This window comes from Anomaloglossus baeobatrachus, chromosome 2 (assembly GCF_048569485.1).
Source record: "Anomaloglossus baeobatrachus isolate aAnoBae1 chromosome 2, aAnoBae1.hap1, whole genome shotgun sequence".
Taxonomy (NCBI): Eukaryota; Metazoa; Chordata; class Amphibia; order Anura; family Aromobatidae; genus Anomaloglossus; species Anomaloglossus baeobatrachus.
In genome coordinates, this window is record NC_134354.1 from 32,883,813 (window position 1) to 32,902,952 (window position 19,140).

General features: G+C 46.5%; 1 protein-coding gene across 1 annotated transcript; it reads left to right on the forward strand.

Moving 5' to 3' along the window:
- The first annotated feature begins 893 nt into the window (after positions 1–893).
- On the forward strand, positions 894–15,021 carry PSMG1 (proteasome assembly chaperone 1). The gene is made up of 7 exons (XM_075332904.1): positions 894–1,096; positions 1,523–1,632; positions 6,924–7,063; positions 7,370–7,432; positions 8,564–8,762; positions 11,419–11,555; positions 14,353–15,021. Exons 1-7 carry the CDS (start codon positions 960–962, stop codon positions 14,425–14,427), a joined length of 861 nt encoding a protein of 286 aa, XP_075189019.1. The 5' UTR covers positions 894–959; the 3' UTR covers positions 14,428–15,021.
- The last annotated feature ends 4,119 nt before the right edge of the window (positions 15,022–19,140 follow it).

A 19,140-nucleotide genomic window follows, 5' to 3' on the forward strand; every position in this document is an offset into this window, starting at 1 on the left:
ACTACAGTATAGATCTGTGCTCGCACACTCCAGGCTCCATCTGGCGGCTGCTTTCCAGTACTGCAGTATAGATCCGTGCTCGCACACTCCAGGCTCCATCTGGCGGCTGCTTTCCAGTACTGCGGTATAGATCCGTGCTCGCACACTCAGGCTCCCTCTGGCGGCTGCTTTCCAGTACTGCGGTATAGATCCGTGCTCGCACACTCCAGGCTCCCTCTGGCGGCTGCTTCCCAGTACTGCAGTATAGATCCGTGCTCGCACACTCCAGGCTCCCTCTGGCGGCTGCTTTCCAGTACTGCAGTATAGATCCGTGCTCGCACACTCCAGGCTCCCTCTGGCGGCTGCTTCCCAGTACTGCAGTATAGATCCGTGCTCGCATACTCCAGGCTCCCTCTGGCGGCTGCTTTCCAGTACTGCAGTATAGATCCGTGCTCGCACACTCCAGGCTCCCTCTGGCGGCTGCTTCCCAGTACTGCAGTATAGATCCGTGCTCGCATACTCCAGGCTCCCTCTGGCGGCTGCTTCCCAGTACTGCAGTATAGATCCGTGCTCGCACACTCCAGGCTCCCTCTGGCGGCTGCTTTCCAGTACTGCAGTATAGATCCGTGCTCGCACACTCCAGGCTCCCTCTGGCGGCTGCTTCCCAGTACTGCAGTATAGATCCGTGCTCGCATACTCCAGGCTCCCTCTGGCGGCTGCTTTCCAGTACTGCAGTATAGATCCGTGCTCGCATACTCCAGGCTCCCTCTGGCGGCTGCTTTCCAGTACTGCAGTATAGATCCGTGCTCGCACACTCCAGGCTCCCTCTGGCGGCTGCTTCCCATTACTGCAGTATAGATCCGTGCTCGCACACTCCAGGCTCCCTCTAGTGGTGAGAGGTGAGGATTGATCCCTCCTCCATTTCTCCTGTGTCATGCTGCACAGCCACTTCCTGCTGCCACAGTCTGCACACAATAGACATGGCCACCTTCTTCGGGGAGGTTGTATCTGTGTTCTCCAGGGCTGTAGAGGAGGATGATGATGAGGAGGAGGAAGAAGAAGCAGAAGAGCTGGATGAAGAGGACAAGGAGATCAGGAGGGAATTAGCACGAAAAAGGTAATTGAGTCTTTCCCATCTGACTGCATCGCATCCATTATTATAAGGCAGGATTATAATATTTGGGACGTGGAGATAATATACGATTTCGTGGGTGACGTTCACCCTCAGTGTTGGAAGTCGCGTGTATTTTATTTTTAACCCCTTTGGGGGCTTGTTGTACCTTATTAAATGGGGAAAAAATGCAAAGTGCTTGTAAAATGAAGCGATTGACCTTATATAACTCCTCTCACTGTTGAAGAACAGATGGATTTTTTCTTTTATTATTCACAGCTTGTTGGATTTGTTAATGGCCACCTCTGCAGAAGTGGTCGGTTTCCTCTTCCTTTAGAGACCCCCTCTCCCCTGCAGCCTATGATTTTCCCAGTGATATATTTTTCCATTATGCGCTGGTTCAGACCTGACGTATAGATAGTGTCTTTTCAGGGAAGTGACCGTTATGTGGAGCCCTGACAGTAGCGCAGCCATGGAGAACTCTGCGGAGCGCACGCTGCCCTGCTCCAGCCTCATCCTGGGGGTCGGGGACAACGCCGCAGGTATCACAGCAGATGTTATATACATGGATATAGATTTACTAACAAAATCAAGTCACACTGAAAAATGAACTCTCCTGAAATACTCTGTGCTGCTGGTTGGGCCCTGCCTCCTTGTCAATGTAACGCCCCTATAATAACACTGCTTCTGTTCCTATAAATGTCATTATAAGCGATTCTTTGCCCATCATATCTGCTGTCCTGAAATGCTCTGTGCTGCTGATTATCCACCTGATGGAGATGTTCTTATGCTCTTTGTGTGACCTCCCCAGTAGTGATGATGGACCCGTGGATACCCGGGATCAGCGGGTCCAACTGGGTTTAAAAAAACCAAAATAGGTTCCGGCCCACAATTGATCTCGGATTTCTGCCCGTACGCCGGTCCCCATATAAGTCTATGGGGGCCCAAATCAGGTTCTTTAAAATGGTGAAAGAAAGGGCTAAGGGGGATTAGAACAAACGTGTTACACTTACCGAGTATTCCGCGCGGCTGTGGCGCTACGTCCGGGGCCACTCATTAACCCTCATACATATTCAGTGCTTCCCCTGCCTACCGGCAGTCCCGGCGTCTATGATTGGTTGCAGTCAGATCGCGCCCCCATCGTGTGTAACAGTGTCTTGACTGCTTTCAGTCATAGGCGCTGTGTGCGTCCCTATAGTGGTGTAAAAATAATTAAATTGATGTAGGGTCCCCCCATATTATGATACCCATCACATATAAAGCATATGGTGACAGGCTGCAGCCCCCAGTCTTGCGCTTATTTTGGCTGTGTATCAAAATAAGAGGAACCGCATGCAGTTTTAAAAAAAAAAAAAAAAAAAAAAATATATATTTCTGGAAAATGGCGTGCATTCCTCCCCAATTTTGATACCCAGCTATGATACAGCTGGGGGCTGGTATTCTTAGGCTTGGTAGGCCCATGGTTATTGGGCCCCCCAGCAATAAAAATAGCAGCCTGTAGCCGCCCAGAATTTTCGCATCCATTAGATGCAACAATCCTGGAACTTTACCCGGTTCCTCACCATTGCCTTGGTGTGGTGGCAATTGGGGGTATAAGGAGTTAATGACAGCACAAAGCTGCCACTAAGCCCTAGATTAGTAATGAGTAGTGGTCTATGAGACCCCCCCATTACTAATCTGTAAGTGAAAAGAAATAAACACAAACACAAAAAAAATCCTTTATTTAAAATAAAATACAAAAAACACCCTCTTTCACCAATTTATTAACCCCTGAAATACTCAGTTCCGACGTAATCCACACGAGGTCCCATGACGATTCCAGCTCTACTACATACTAAAGTTATAGCACGGGCACAGAACAGTGCTGTGGGCTTCAGGCAGAGACTTAGCCACAGTGATGAGCGGTGACCGCTCGGTTTATTTGCGTTCACAGCTGGGGGTCCTACGGTCCTCCACCAGTGACTGCAGGTAAAGTGACCTCAGGGACCTCATTAAACTCAATGACCTCACCTCAGGTGAGGTCACTGAGTTTCCAGACCGGCATCTCCTGGCAGAAAGCTGTGGGTTTTTTTTTTGTGAAGTGATGCAGATTTGGTACTCAAATTTATGCACCATATTACTGCACCTAATCTGCATCTTCTGGCAAAAAAAACGCATTAAAACATGATGCAGTTTTGATGCGATTTTTTTTTTTTTTTTTTTAAATTTTTTTTTACCAGGAGAAGCAGATATGATGCAGGAATATGGTGTATAAATTATAGGACCCAATGGAGGCAATAATACTGGGTGGTTACAGGCTGCTATTTTTAGTCCGGGGGACCCAATAACCATGGGTCTCCCCAGCCTGAGAACACCAGCCCCCAGCTGTCGTATTTATCTTGGCTGGGTATCAAAATTGGGGGAACCGAAATCCGGTTTTCTTAAATTATTTAAATAATAAAAAAATGCTGCAGCCTGTAGCCGTATGCTTTTTATCTGTGCTGGGTATCATAATACTGTATAGGGGGACCCTACCCCAATTGTTTATTTATACACCAATGTAGACACGCACACAGCGTTTGTAATTGCATACAGTCAGAGATGCTGTGACACAGGGTGGGGGCACGTCTGACTGCAACCAGTCTCAGACGCCAGGACTGCCGGTGGGTGGGGAAAGCAGTGCATATGCATGAAATTAATGAGCAGCCCTGGAACTAGTATGAACGGCCCCGGAGTCAGTGTTACAGCCATGTGAGAGACTGGTAAGAATAATGCGCTTGCTTTTCCCTTTTTTTTTTTTTAATTACCCGAGTTGCCTGATCTGGATAGGTACTCTGAATTTCCTGATAACTTCGGGAAATGTTCTGGTACCCAGATACTTTTGAACCCGCCCGGATCCGGAATTTTACAGTCCCGGTCCGCCCATCACTACTCCCCAGTCATCTCCATTTCTGCCTCTTTTATATGCACCACTGTCCTTATTAGTATAGTTACCTTCATATGGAAGGACTGGTTATTGCCTCCCCTGAAATTCTCAGTGCTACTTCCTTTTTTTGGGGGGGAACATCACAAAGGCAAATGAAATATAATAGCTGCTGTAATAGTTGTGTCGACAAAATAGAAGGTTTTCTGAAGTGCCACAAAGGGTCCAGTTAATTTCTGTATGCAAGAAGGACATTAAGGACAAGTTGCTGAAAGGAGTCTCGCTATATAACACTACTGTAGACTAATACATAAACCGATGTATTTCAGCGGCCACATACTGTCAGAAGATGTGAGCTCTGTGTGTCTCTCCCAGTAATATAGGCTGAATGTGAGCTCTGTGTGTCTCTCCCAGTAATATAGGCTGAATGTGAGCTCTGTGTGTCTCTCCCAGTAATATAGGCTGGATGTGAGCTCTGTGTGTCTCTCTCAGTAATATAGGCTGGATGTGAGGTCTGTGTGTCTCTCTCAGTAATATAGGCTGGATGTGAGCTCTGTGTGTCTCTCTCAGTAATAGGCTGGATGTGAGCTCTGTGTGTCTCTCCCAGTAATATAGGCTGGATGTGAGCTCTGTGTGTCTCTCACAGTAATATAGGCTGGATGTGAGCTCTGTGTGTCTCTCCCAGTAATATAGGCTGAATGTGAGGTCTGTGTGTCTCTCTCAGTAATATAGGCTGGATGTGAGCTCTGTGTGTCTCTCCCAGTAATATAGGCTGGATGTGAGCTCTGTGTGTGTCTCCCAGTAATATAGCCTGGATGTGAGCTCTGTGTATGTTTCCCAGTAATATAGGCTGGATGTGAGCTCTGTGTGTGTCTCCCAGTAATTTAGGCTGGATGTGAGGTCTGTGTGTCTCTCCAAGTAATATAGGCTGGATGTGAGCTCTGTGTATCTCTCACAGTAATATAGGCTGGATGTGAGCTCTGTGTGTGTCTCCCAGTAATATAGCCTGGATGTGAGCTCTGTGTATGTTTCCCAGTAATATAGGCTGGATGTGAGCTCTGTGTGTGTCTCCCAGTAATTTAGGCTGGATGTGAGGTCTGTGTGTCTCTCCCAGTAATATAGGCTGGATGTGAGCTCTGTGTGTCTCTCCCAGTAATATAGGCTGGATGTGAGCTCTGTGTGTCTCTCCCAGTAATATAGGCTGGATGTGAGCTCTGTGTGTCTCTCCCAGTAATATAGGCTGGATGTGAGCTCTGTGTGTCTCTCCCAGTAATATAGGCTGGATGTGAGGTCTGTGTGTCTCTCCCAGTAATATAGGCTGGATGTGAGCTCTGTGTGTCTCTCCCAGTAATATAGGCTGGATGTGAGCTCTGTGTGTCTCTCCCAGTAATATAGGCTGGATGTGAGCTCTGTGTGTCTCTCCCAGTAATATAGGCTGGATATGAGGTCTGTGTGTCTCCCAGTAATATAGGCTGGATGTGAGGTCTGTGTGTCTCTCCCAGTAATATAGGCTGGATGTGAGCTCTGTGTGTCTCTCCCAGTAATATAGACTGGATGTGAGGTCTGTGTGTCTCTCCCAGTAATATAGGCTGGATGTGAGGTCTGTGTGTCTCTCCCAGTAATATAGACTGGATGTGAGGTCTGTGTGTCTCTCCCAGTAATATAGGCTGGATGTGAGCTCTGTGTGTGTCTCTCCCAGTAGTATAGGCTGGTTGTGAGCTCTGTGTGTCTCTCCCAGTAATATAGGCTGGATGTGAGGTCTGTGTGTCTCTCCCAGTAATATAGGCTGGATGTGAGGTCTGTGCGTCTCTCCCAGTAATATAGGCTGGATGTGAGTTCTGTGTGTGTCTCTCCCAGTAGTATAGGCTGGTTGTGAGCTCTGTGTGTCTCTCCCAGTAATATAGGCTGGATGTGAGCTCTGTGTGTGTCTCTCCCAGTAGTATAGGCTGGTTGTGAGCTCTGTGTGTCTCTCCCAGTAATATAGGCTGGATGTGAGGTCTGTGTCTCTCCCAGTAATATAGGCTGGATGTGAGTTCTGTGTGTGTCTCTCCCAGTAGTATAGGCTGGATGTGAGGTCTGTGTGTCTCTCCCAGTAATATAGGCTGGATGTGAGCTCTGTGCGTCTCTCCCAGTAATATAGGCTGGATGTGAGCTCTGTGTGTCTCTCCCAGTAATATAGGCTGGATGTGAGCTCTGTGCGTCTCTCCCAGTAATATAGGCTGGATGTGAGTTCTGTGTGTTTCTCCCAGTAATATAGGCTGGATGTGAGGTCTGTGTGTCTCTCCCAGTAATATAGGCTGGATGTGAGCTCTGTGTGTCTCTCCCAGTAATATAGCCTGGATGTAAGCTCTGTGTGTCTCTCCCAGTAATATAGGGTGGATGTGAGGTCTGTGTGTCTCTCCCAGTAATATAGGCTGGATGTGAGCTCTGTGTGTCTCTCCCAGTAATATAGGCTGGATGTGAGCTCTGTGTGTGTCTCCCAGTAATATAGGCTGGATGTGAGCTCTGTATCTATCTAGGATGCTTCTGGTTTCAAGTGTTCTCCTGTTTCAGCACAGCATCATTCCTGGAGTAAATTTTCCTTCTACATCTCATTGACAGATGTTGAAGACTTTGTGTTCCCCATATAGAGATTCTGTCATGGGTCTAGTTCTTAATCTTTACACTTATACAGTCTGTGTTACTTACATTTACATCTTGTGTTGTGTTTGCTTTGCTCCCTATTTTCAGCATGTGTGCTCTGCCCTCCCTGAATAAAGATACTTTCCTCCTCCTTCAGAAAATAATGTTCTTTTTGTATTTATGAAGCATAAGAACAAAAATAAAATCCGTGCCATAGCCTTGAAGGACAATATCTTCTCATTTGTGGTTGTGTGTGATGCGTTCACAATGTACTGAAGTAAAGTGATTGTCCTGTGTTTGTGTCCCCAGGGTTTCTGTCCTCCTATCTCCTGAGCTCCGGCAGCTGGGAGGTCGCCGGCTCTATCTATTTATGGAATGAGAGATGTCGAGACCACACAACCACGTCTCCATCATCCTGTACCTTCTACCGATCCGTCTCGGATCCCTCAGTAAGTGGCAGCAGGTGCAGAATCTGTGGTACTGGATTCTCCAAGAGACTTCAGGCTCCACCATTATGGAGGCTCAGTATATTTTTTACTCATGGTTTGGTAACTTCTAGCTTATAGCTTATGTAATGGATATCATCTTTGTGGTGAGCTTGTGCTGACAATCAGAAAAAGCAGAGCTGCAGTATAAAGTATGAGGGAGGGTGAGAGCAGCAGGGTGGGCTCCTGATGATATACGAGGTAGATTTCACGCTTTCTGAGACCTGCACTAGACGGCTGCCATTACCTATTTAGTTTCCTGTGTTTCAGGTGATGCTATGCCTGTGTAAGTCCTTTGTGGCTGAAGATCAGCAGTTCCAGTGGTGCGAGAAGGTGAGAGACTGAATGATCCCTCAGGGGTTCAGTAGATTAAGCACATGTGGTATTTGGTCCATAAAAACTGCTGTTTGGGGCAGAAAATATAGATTCACCCCTTAGAAAGTGGATTTTTTCTACCATAACCCCTCGACTTTGTGATGTACGTCCGGGATTTGAGATAAGTCTCATCCGGACTGTTTAATGCCTTAGATGCTGCGGTCAGTGTCGGCCGCAGCATCTATGTGGTTAACCAGGGATGGGGCTCTTTCTGTCACGTCATCAGTTTTTTAACAAGTGGGTATTGGTATACAGAATCGTTCTAGCAGTAGGTTCTTCCAAGTCCAGGATCTAGAAAGAGTTAATATGTTTTATGGACCTATGTATCCTTCCCTTCTGTATGGGACTGACGGAGCGATAAGCGCTGCACTACGCTTGCCCGGTCAGGCCCACAGAAAATGAATGACGCCACAGTGTGCACTCGCCAACATGCTATCCATTTACGTAGGGAACTCGAGACTCCCATTTTTGTGATCTCAGACCCCCCCCCCTTACATGAGTGAAAAGTTTGGTTTTTGGACAGTGGAGATGTTTGTCATTACCTTATCCTCCGGTATGTTCGGAGATTACATCCATCCACGTTCTCTATCTCCTCCGCCAAACACAGGGAAATTTACAAAGGAATCTAGCTGATCATGATGGGAGGTATTGTGTGTGCCCGAAATATCTGTACTGTATTGCCTAGACACAGGAGATGGCACCTTCTAAAAAAAAAAACCCCTTAAAGATTCCCCTAAATGTTACAGAGTTCACTGACTGATAAGAGGGTGATAACAAGAAGAAAAGCCCCTGTCATAGATACAAGAGCTTTTCTTCTTGTTGTCACCCTCTTACCAGACATCTCTTACCACTCCTTTGGTAACTGGAGATTGTACCTAATATTTTGGCCATAGCTTGTATCATTGGCAGTGAGAGAACATAAGTGATGGTTACAGAGTTTTCTTAGTGTCTTTTTTTGGTGGATCTGCCTAGTTGATGAGACTTGACAACTACACAGATGGAGTTTCTTGTCTTGGAGAAGGCCAGTTGTCAACCATCAGAACTAGACGTCTTCTGTTTAAGTTCTTTGCCTCATTTTGTCTCTTCTAGGTTTTCCGTTGTCTCCAGAAGTCTTCTCTTAAGGTGACCGTCCTCTCAACTTGTCCCATCACGGACTATAAAACTACAGAGTCCACACATAATCTGGCCGTCCCATTTCTCAAAGTGGTTACAACAAAGCAGTACACAGACGGCACGCCCTGCAGTTATCTGGAGCAGCCGAATATCGTGGACGGACTGCCTGCAGCGGGTAATATTGACCAGCAGTATTAATAGTAACAGTTCATCCTATAATTCTGGCAGCGGCTGTCGGTTGCAGATTCTAGGCCCAGTCGGTGTTCCCGGTGAGGCTGCAGATTCTGAGCTCAGTGGGTATTTTCCTTGTAGCAGGTTCTAAGTTTAGTGAGTCCTCCTTGTAAAGCTGCAGACCATGTAAGGCTGCAGGGTCTGAGATCACTGAGTTTTCCCTGTAAATCTGTAGATTCTGAGGTCAGTAGATGTTCCATATGAAGATGAATGTTCTGTGCTCTGGTGGTGTTTGCTATGAAGCTGTTAGTTCTCAATCAGTGCATGTTCCCTGTAAAGTTGCAGGTTCTAAGCTCTGTGGGTGAAACCTGTGAAGCTGCGGGGTCTGTGCTCAGTGGGATATTTCCTGTAAAGATGTAGGTTCTGAACTCTGTGTGTCTACCCTGTGAAGCTTCAGGTTCCAAGTGCCGTGGTTGTTCCCTGTGATGCTGCAGGTCTTGAACTTAGGCTTTTTGTGAACCTCACAGTTCTGAGTTCAATTGGTGTTTCCTGTGAAGCTGAAGGTTATACACTCAGTGTTTCCTGTGAAACTGCGAGTTCTGAGATCAGTGGGTCTTCCCTGTGAAGCTGATGGTTATACACTCCGTGTTTTTTTTTTTTTTCCTGTGAAGCTGCAGGTTCTGAGCTAAGTTGGTGTTCCCTGTGAAGTTGAAGGTTATACACTCAGTGGGTGTCTCCTGTGAAGCTGCAGGTTCTGCGCTCAGTTGGTCTGCCCTGTGAAGCTGATGGTTATACACTCAGTGGGTGTCTCCTGTGAAGCTGCAGGTTCTGAGCTCAGTTGGTGTTCCCTGTGAAGTTGAAGGTTATACACTCTGGGTGTTTCCTGTGAAGCTGCGGGTTCTGAGATCAGTCAGTCTTCCCTGTGAAGCTGATGGGTATACACTCAGTGTTTCCTGTGAAGCTGCGGGTATTAAGATCAGTCAGTCTTCCCTGTGAAGCTGAAGGTTATACACTCAGTTGGTGTTTCCTGTGAAGTTGCAGGTTCTGAGATCAGTGGGTGTTCCCGGTGAAGTTGAAGATTATATACTCAGTGGGTGTTCCCTGTGACGCTGCGGGTTCTGAGCTCAGTTGGTCTTCTCTGTGAAGCTGATGGGTATACACTCAGTGGGTGTTTCCTGTGAAGCTGATGGGTATACACTCAGTGGGGGTTTCCTGTGAAGTTGCAGGTTCTGAGATCAGTGGGTCTACCCTGTGAAGCTGATGGTTATACACTCTGTGTTTTCAGTGAAGCTGCGGGAATTGAGATCAGTCGGTCTTCCCTGTGAAGGTAAAGGTTATAAACTCAGTGGGTGTTTCCTGTGAAGCTGAAGGTTCTGAGATTAGTGGGTGTTCCCAGTGAAGTTGAAGGTTATACACTCAGTTGTTTCCTGTAAAGCTTCAGGTTCTGAGCTCAGTTGGTCTTCCCTGTGAAGCTGATGGGTATACACTCAGTGGGTGTCTCCTGTGAAGTTGCAGGTTCTGAGATCAGTGGGTGTTCCCGGTGAAGTTGAAGGTTATACACTCTGGGTGTTTCCTGTGAAGCTGCGGGTTCTGAGATCAGTCAGTCTTCCCTGTGAAGCTGATGGGTATACACTCAGTGTTTCCTGTGAAGCTGTGGGTATTAAGATCAGTCAGTCTTCCCTGTGAAGCTGAAGGTTATACACTCAGTTGGTGTTTCCTGTGAAGTTGCAGGTTCTGAGATCAGTGGGTGTTCCCGGTGAAGTTGAAGGTTATACACTCATTAGTTGTTTCCTGTGAAGCTTCAGGTTCTGAGCTTAGTTGGTCTTCCCTGTGAAGCTGATGGTTATACACACAGTGGGTGTTTCCTGTGAAGTTGTGGGTTCTGAGATCAATGGGTCTTCCCTATGAAGCTGAAGGCTATACACTCAGTGGTGTTTCCTGTGAAGCTGAAGGCTATACACTCAGTGGTGTTTCCTGTGAAGCTGAAGGTTATACACTCAGTGGGTGTTTCCTGTGAAGTTGCATGTTCTGTGTTCAGTGAGTATTCCCTTTAAAGTTGTAGGGTGTACGCCCAATGAGTATTTTCTGTGAAGCTGCAGGTGTTGCGTTCAGAGTGCGTTCTCCTTGGTTTAGCTGCAGGTTGTGTTCTCAGTGGGTGTTTCCTGTGAAGCTGCAGGTTCTGAGTTCATTGTGTTCTCCTTCTGAAGTCTCACCTTGACTCTTGTTTGAAAATCCCAGAAGCCCCAACAGCCAAAATGTGAAGCCTGTGTTGTTTCCCCCTCCCTTTGCCACGATAACCTGGGAATGTGAGCAGGAGTTTCTTTAGACGTCTTCTCAAGGATCCATAACTTGCTAATTGTGTGCACTCCTGATCTGCACTGACTAGAGATGTCTCTACAGTATTCAGGGTGGATTAGCAAGAAAGCGGTGGGATCCTGTGACCGTAGGGGTTGAGTTTGTAGTTTCTCACCTTGGCATCATATAGTTCTTTGTGGGAACTGTATACATTAAATGGAGCTTTTTATTCAATAACAGTTGTGAAGGTAATTTCAATTTTTATTTGGCTATATTTAAAGAAAAGATAAGTGTTTACCAAGACGCCTTGAGATTTTTCCTTTGTCCCTATTACATTCAGTAATTTTTTTATCCAATTTTTGCAGTGATGGCGCACTGTCAGGTGTGGGGGATCCCGGCTGTGTTCTACCAGTGCTTCACCGATGTCACCAAACTGGACTCTGTCACAATTGAAGCGTTTCGCCCGGTGCTGTCATGTCAGAACATGAGTCGTCTGGCAGCGGTAAGATTTGTTGGTTTTAATAAAGAATGCAACACATCACATTGCAGCTATGATCAGCATATGAAGGGCAGAACTTCTCTGTGGGTCTAAGAAAAAAAATTGTTGCTCTACATAAAGATGGGCAAGGCTGTAAGAATAATGCCAGCACCCTGACATTGAGCTGCAGCACTGTGGCCAAGACCATACAGTGGTATAACCAGACAGGTTCCACTCAGAACAGACCTCGTCATGGTCAACCACAGAAGTTGAGTGCACGTGTTCAGCGTCATAGCCAGAGGTCGTCTTTTCAAAACAGACATATGAGTGCTACCAGCATTGCTGCAGAGGTTACAGGGGTGGGGGGTTTAGGTATTAAAGGGTTTATCTGGGACTTTATAAAAAAAAAAAGTGCCTAAACACTAACAGGCTTTAATAATGGTGTCTTTAGTTATTTAGAGGGCATTAAATGTACACTGTTGTACAAGCTGTACACTGACACTGTACATTGTATCACAGGGTCAGATCTTCTTCAGTGTTTTCCAATGGAAAGATATTCTAAAATATTAGCAAAAATGTGAGGGGTGTACTCACTTTTGTAATATTCTGTATGTGAGGAGTTTGGTGGGACTGATGTGGATATGACATATATATTTGTTAGGTCCAGAAATATTTGGACAGTGACACCTCTTTTGGCATTTTAGTTTACCAAAACATATTGAAAATACAGTTATATAATCAATATGGGCTTAACGTGCTGACTGTCAGCTTTAATTTGAGGATATTCACATCATAATTGGAGTAAGGGTTTAGGAATTACATCTCTTTTATATCCAGCTGCCTCTTTTTCAAGGGACCAAAACTAATTGGACAAGCTCTATAATGGGCTGCATGGCCTATTCCCTCATTAATCCTTCATTGATTAAATAAGTAAAAGGTCTGGAGCTGATTCCAAGTGTGGCATTTGTATTGTGAGCCATTGCTGTGAACCCACAATATGCGGCCAAAGGAGCCATTAATGGAAGAGAAACAGAACATCAGGCTGGAAAAAAAAATGGAAGAAACCCATTAGAGAGATTGTAGAAATGTTAGGAGCTGCTGAATTAACAGTTTGGAACATTCTGCGGAAAAAAAAGAGAACAGAAGTGAGATGGGAACTCAAAACGACCTAGAGGTCCACAGAAGAACAGTGATGGATGATCGCAGAATCCTTTCCATGGTGAAGAAAAGACCATCGCAACATCCACTGAAGTGAAGAACATTCTCCAGGAAATTGGTGGTTCAGTATCTAAGTCCAACATTAAGAGAAGACTTCATGAGAGCAAATACAGAGGGGTCACCACAAGGTGCACACCATTAATCTGCCTTAATAGAAAGGCCAGATTAGACTTTGCCAAAACATCTTAAGGAGCCACTCAGTCCTTGAGAAGCAGCAAAGGATAGATGAGACTAAAGGCCCCGTCACACGCAGCGATATCGCTAGCGAGCGTACCCGCCCCCGTCGGTTGTGCGTCACGGGCAAATCGCTGCCCGTGGCGCACAATATCGTTCGGAGCCGTCACATGGACTTACCTACCTAGTGACGTCGCTGTGGCCGGCGAACCGCCTCCTTTCTAAGGGGACGGTTCGTGCGGCGTCACTAAGCAGCAGCCCAATAGAAGCGGAGGGGCGGAGATGAGTGGCCGTAAACATCCCGCCCACCTTCCTTCCTTCCTCATTGCCGGCGGCCGCAGGTAAGCTGTTGTTCGTCGTTCCCGGGGTGTCACACGTAGCGATGTGTGCTGCCTCGGGAACGACGAACAACCTGCGTCCTCAACAATCAACGATTTTTTGAAAATGAATGACGTGTCAACGATCAACGATAAGTTGAGTATTTTTGATCGTTAACTGCAGTTCATTGGTGTCACACGCAACGACGTCGCTAACGATGCCGGATGTGCGTCACGGAATCCGTGACCCCGGCGATATATCGTTAGATACTTCGTTGCGTGTAACGGGGCCTTTAGATCAACCTATGATGGGAAGAAGAAAGTCTGGAGACTGCGTAGAACGGCTCCTGATCCAGAGCACAGCACATCCTCTGTAACACATGGCAGAGGCGGTGTGTTCGCCGGGCATGCAGGGCTAACAATGGTCATGGGGCACTAGTGATTAATGATGATGTGACTGAAGACAGAAGCAGCCAGATGATTTCTGACGTGCACAGAGCGATACCTTCTGCTCAGATTCCACCAAATGCAGCAATAATTGGATGACGCTTCACAGACAGACGGACAATGACCCAATATATACTGCGAAAGCGAAAAAGTGGAATCTTCGGCAGTGGCCGTGTCACCACCAGATCTCAACCCCATTGAGCTGCATTTGCCATGAAGCAGAAAAAACTTAAGTCAGAAAACTCCACAAAGAAGCGACAACTGAAGTCACCGCAGTAAAGGCGGCAAAGCCTCACACCGGAGGAGACCAGCGATGGTGACGTCCATGGACCAAAGACTTCAAGCCTCATTGCTGGAAAGGATTAAATAGGAACATTTTATTTAGTAAAGTAAATTTGTCCAATTACTTTTGAGCCCCTGAAATGAGGAGAACTTGTAGAAAAATGGCTGCAATTCCTAAACGTTTCACAGGATATTTTTGTTTACCCCTTTAATTATACCTGAAATTCTCCACTTTGGTTGCATCTCAGTTGTTTCACTTTAAATAAAAAGTGTCCTCCAGAGCTGAAATCATGAAGATTCAAAAATTTCTTGACCTAACTATATTTAACACTTCCTTAAATAAAGAATGATGAGACTAACTTGAATTATTTTATTATTTTTAGAAATATGATAGGATTGAAGAATCGCTGAAGAAAACAGTGACGACTAAAGAAGTCCAAAGCAACCTGTACATATAGGATTCTCCAGGAGCCTCCTAATCATCATGGATGGGACTTGTCCGGAAACAGTTACTCCAACAGCAAAGATTTAAGGCTGAAATACAACCATTTTTATATACAGAATATTATTTAGTGTTTAATAAATAATAGTTTATTTTTGTGTTCTGTGTATTTGTGGCTGCGGGGTCTGCGTACACTCTGCCATGCTTCAGAGCAGAGCGATCTGTAAAGCTTCATTCTCTTGGACAGCCTGGACATTAAGCTTCTGGGGCTTCTCGTTACCCCTGAGACTTTCATCGGGGTCTTCTGCTCAGCTCTCAGTTGCAGGATTTTTACAGGCCATTCAGGCGCTCAGGGGGGAATTAAGGAGCAGAATGCTTTGGCAATCCTGGGGCAATAGTTCTTTCCACCTCTGTTCCATGTTAGAGCAAAGTTCCTCTAAGATGTTGTTTTTCATTTTCATTGTTTTTTTTGGAGCGAATGCACAGCTTCTTTCATAACTTGTGATGGAGTTATGAGTGCATCATGTCCCCATCCCACCGTTGTCGTCATCTTTGTTTTTTGCCATCACATCCAGTATCAGCTTCAATAAAATTGTTCGCGGTCGTCCTATTTCTGATCTATACTGGTCTCTAATCTCCCCAAAATTTAACCTTGCTGTGTTCCCCTCCGGGCTTTCTTTTGCAAATTTGTGCCTCACGTTTTGACGTCTAATTACTAGTGATGAGTGAGCACTACCATGCTTGGGTGCTCAGTATTTGTAACTAGTGATGAGCGGGCACTACCATGCTTGGGTGCTCAGTATTTGTAACTAGTGATGAGCGGGCACTACCATGCTCGGGTGCTCAGTATTTGTAACTAGTGATGAGCAGGCACTACCATGCTTGGGTGCTCAGTATTTGTAACTAGTGATGAGCGGGCACTACCATGCTCGGGTGCTCAGTATTTGTAACTAGTGATGAGCGGGCACTACCATGCTCAGGTGCTCAGTACTCGTAACTAGTGATGACCGGGCACTACCATGCTCAGGTGCTCAGTACTGGTAACTACTGATGAGCGGGCACTACCATGCTCAGGTGCTCAGTACTCGTAACTACTGATGAGCGGGCACTACCATGCTCAGGTGCTCAGTACTCGTAACTACTGATGAGCGGGCACTACCATGCTCAGGTGCTCAGTACTCGTAACTAGTGATGAGCGGGCACTACCATGCTCAGGTGCTCAGTACTCGTAACTAGTGATGAGCGGGCACTACCATGCTCAGGTGCTCAGTACTGGTAACTACTGATGAGCGGGCACTACCATGCTCGGGTGCTCAGTACTCGTAACTAGTGATGAGCGGGCACTACCATGCTCGGGTGCTCAGTATTTGTAACTAGTGATCAGCGGGCACTACCATGCTCAGGTGCTCAGTACTGGTAACTAGTGATGAGCGGGCACTACCATGCTCAGGTGCTCAGTACTGGTAACTAGTGATGAGCGGGCACTACCATGCTCAGGTGCTCAGTACTGGTAACTACTGATGAGCGGGCACTACCATGCTCAGGTGCTCAGTACTTGTAACTAGTGATGAGCGGGCACTACCATGCTCAGGTGCTCAGTACTCGTAACTACTGATGAGCGGGCACTACCATGCTCAGGTGCTCAGTACTCGGAACTAGTGATGAGCGGGCACTACCATGCTCGGGTGCTCAGTACTCGTAACTAGTGATGAGCGGGCACTACCATGCTCAGGTGCTCAGTATTTGTAACTAGTGATGAGCGGGCACTACCATGCTCAGGTGCTCAGTACTCGTAACTAGTGATGAGTGGGCACTACCATGCTCAGGTGCTCAGTACTGGTAACTAGTGATGAGCGGGCACTACCATGCTCAGGTGCTCAGTACTGGTAACTACTGATGAGCGGGCACTACCATGCTCAGGTGCTCAGTACTCGTAACTAGTGATGAGCGGGCACTACCATGCTCAGGTGCTCAGTACTCGTAACTACTGATGAGCGGGCACTACCATGCTCGGGTGCTCAGTACTCGTAACTAGTGATGAGCGGGCACTACCATGCTCGGGTGCTCAGTACTCGTAACTAGTGATGAGCGGGCACTACCATGCTCAGGTGCTCAGTATTTGTAACTAGTGATGAGCGGGCACTACCATGCTCAGGTGCTCAGTACTCGTAACTAGTGATGAGTGGGCACTACCATGCTCAGGTGCTCAGTACTGGTAACTAGTGATGAGCGGGCACTACCATGCTCAGGTGCTCAGTACTGGTAACTACTGATGAGCGGGCACTACCATGCTCAGGTGCTCAGTACTCGTAACTAGTGATGAGCGGGCACTACCATGCTCAGGTGCTCAGTACTCGTAACTACTGATGAGCGGGCACTACCATGCTCGGGTGCTCAGTACTCGTAACTAGTGATGAGCGGGCACTACCATGCTCGGGTGCTCAGTACTCGTAACTAGTGATGAGCGGGCACTACCATGGTAGTGCCCGCTCATCACTACATTTATTATCTTCTGGATCTCTAGGATCACTGTCAAATCTCTGTAAAACATTTACTGGCATCAAACAATTGTGTCAAGGGAGTGCCATTACTCCGTTGGCAGAAAATACACCATCTGGAGGTCGTAATGCTTTGCACTACTGATTTTATTTTTTTGCCTTTTTTCTGATTTTTTTTTTTTCTTTTTTCTTTACTTTATCTTATCTTTTTCATTTTGTCTTTTTTTTCTTATTTCTTTCCTCTTCCTTCCTTCATTTTGCATTTTTTCTTCATTTTTTTTTTCCCCATTTTTTTTGTGTCTCTTATTATTGTGTTTCGTCATCTTGTGGTTTGTTTTGCTTTTTCTTTCTTTTTTTTTTGTGCCCCTAGCCATATTCTACTGGAAGTCCCTTGGATGTTGGTTGCTGATGCCTGGGCTAATGACTAGAGTTGATCGAAGCTGCCAAAATCCGGAACCGGCGGATCACTACGGAATTCCGGATCTGGGTCTGGCAGCCAGAAATCTTTGAAACCGTGCGGATCCAGACTTTTAGGCCCTCCACTATGGAGATAGAGACCGGGACTTCCACTGGTAAATCGCATGAATGTCCGCAGGTTTACCGCAGATTTCACTAGAATCCCGCAGCAATGTATAGCTGTGGATTCTGGGGAGCTGCTGCGAGAAACCTGCGGATATATCCGCAGGTGCGAACTCCCATGGGCACATAGCCTTACAGTTCGGATCCGCTCAGCCCTACTAATGACATCTTGGTCATCCTATATCCTTCCGTCCAACTACTCAAAGTGTAGCATGATGTAATTTGCTTGAGTGGTTCCCCTGCTGTATCTGGAGTAATCTCCTTCTGTACAGCTCTGTTCTGGTGTTCAGGTCCACATCGTGTCTCCTGGCTTCTAGCTGTCTGCAGGGAACAAGCTGCTTCCAGCCCTCAGGGCTCATGTGCACGTTGCGTTTTTCTTGCGTTTCTGCAGCGTCACATTGTCAAAATGCATGCATTCTGCTTCCCCAGCAAAGTCTATGAGAATGATGCAAAATCCGAGCGCACAACGCTTTTTGAAATGCAAAAATTTGACAAAATCTCTGCGTTTAGAAAAGCAGCATGTCACTTCTTTTGTCCATTTTGGCTGCGTTCTACACCCATTGAAATCAATGAGTTGTAGAAAAACGCTAAACGTTTGCACTGCATTTTTGTTGCGATCCGCATGTTTTTTTGACATAACAAACGCAGGTCTTTCGTCGGTCTCTCTCTGTCGGGCGGTCTTTCTCTCTAAGTCTCTATCTCTCTGTCCATGTCGGTCTTTACCTCTCACTCTCATACTCACCGATAAACGATCACCGGCGCTGCGCTGCACGGCATTCACACTGTGGCGTCTTCTCCTCTTTTGAAAATGTCGGCCGCTCATTAAACCATCTCGTATTCCCTGCTTCCCCCGCCTACCGGCACCTATGATTGGTTGCAGTCAGACACGCTCCCACTCCGAGTGACCGCTGTCTCACTGCAACCAATCACAGCCGCCGGTGGACGTGTCTATATCGAGCAGTAAAAAATAATAATAAAAAAAAAAAAAAAAACGAGCGGTCCCCCCAATTTTGATACCAGCCAGGGTAAAGCCACATGGCTGAAAGCTGGTATTCTCAGGATGGGGAGTGTGCTGTTTCTATTTGTTTTAGTTAAGGCTAAGTTCACACTTCAGTTGTTTTAAATCCGTTGCTGACTGACCTGACGGATCAGTCGTTTTCAAGATGTCAACTGATGCAACGGATGTGTTTTGTTTTTTTTTTACAGGATGCCTGTGAAAAAACTGATCCGTTGCGTCCGTTACATCCGTTATGCGTCCGTTTTTTGACGGATCAGTCATGATCCGTTTGTGTTTGGGACAGCCCAGGGGGTGTGCCAAACATGCTGGGCATGCTCAGTAGAGCATGACGGAATCCTGCGCTGGATTACGACGGAATCTAGCACCATAGACATACATTACAAGCTTAACGGATGGCAACGGATTCCTGTGGGGCGCGTTTATTTTGTCGGCCCGAAAAACGTTACATTCTGCGTTGCTCCCCACTCGGCGGTCAGTCAAAAACGACTGACTGCGACGCAGCGGATGGAACGCAGGGTCATCAGTCGCAATCCGTCACTAATAGAAGTCTATGGGGAAATACTGGATTCCTGCAAAATATTCTGCAGGATACCGTCATTCCCCAAGGCGACGGATTGTGACTGATGCAAAACAA

Coding starts and splice junctions, on each gene's coding strand:
- PSMG1 (XM_075332904.1), top strand. CDS start 960: ATGGCCACCTTCTTCGGGGAGGTTGTATCTGTGTTCTCCAGGGCTGTA. Junction 7,433..8,563: donor AGTTCCAGTGGTGCGAGAAG/GTGAGAGACTGA, acceptor TGTCTCTTCTAG/GTTTTCCGTTGTCTCCAGAA. Junction 11,556..14,352: donor ACATGAGTCGTCTGGCAGCG/GTAAGATTTGTT, acceptor TATTATTTTTAG/AAATATGATAGGATTGAAGA.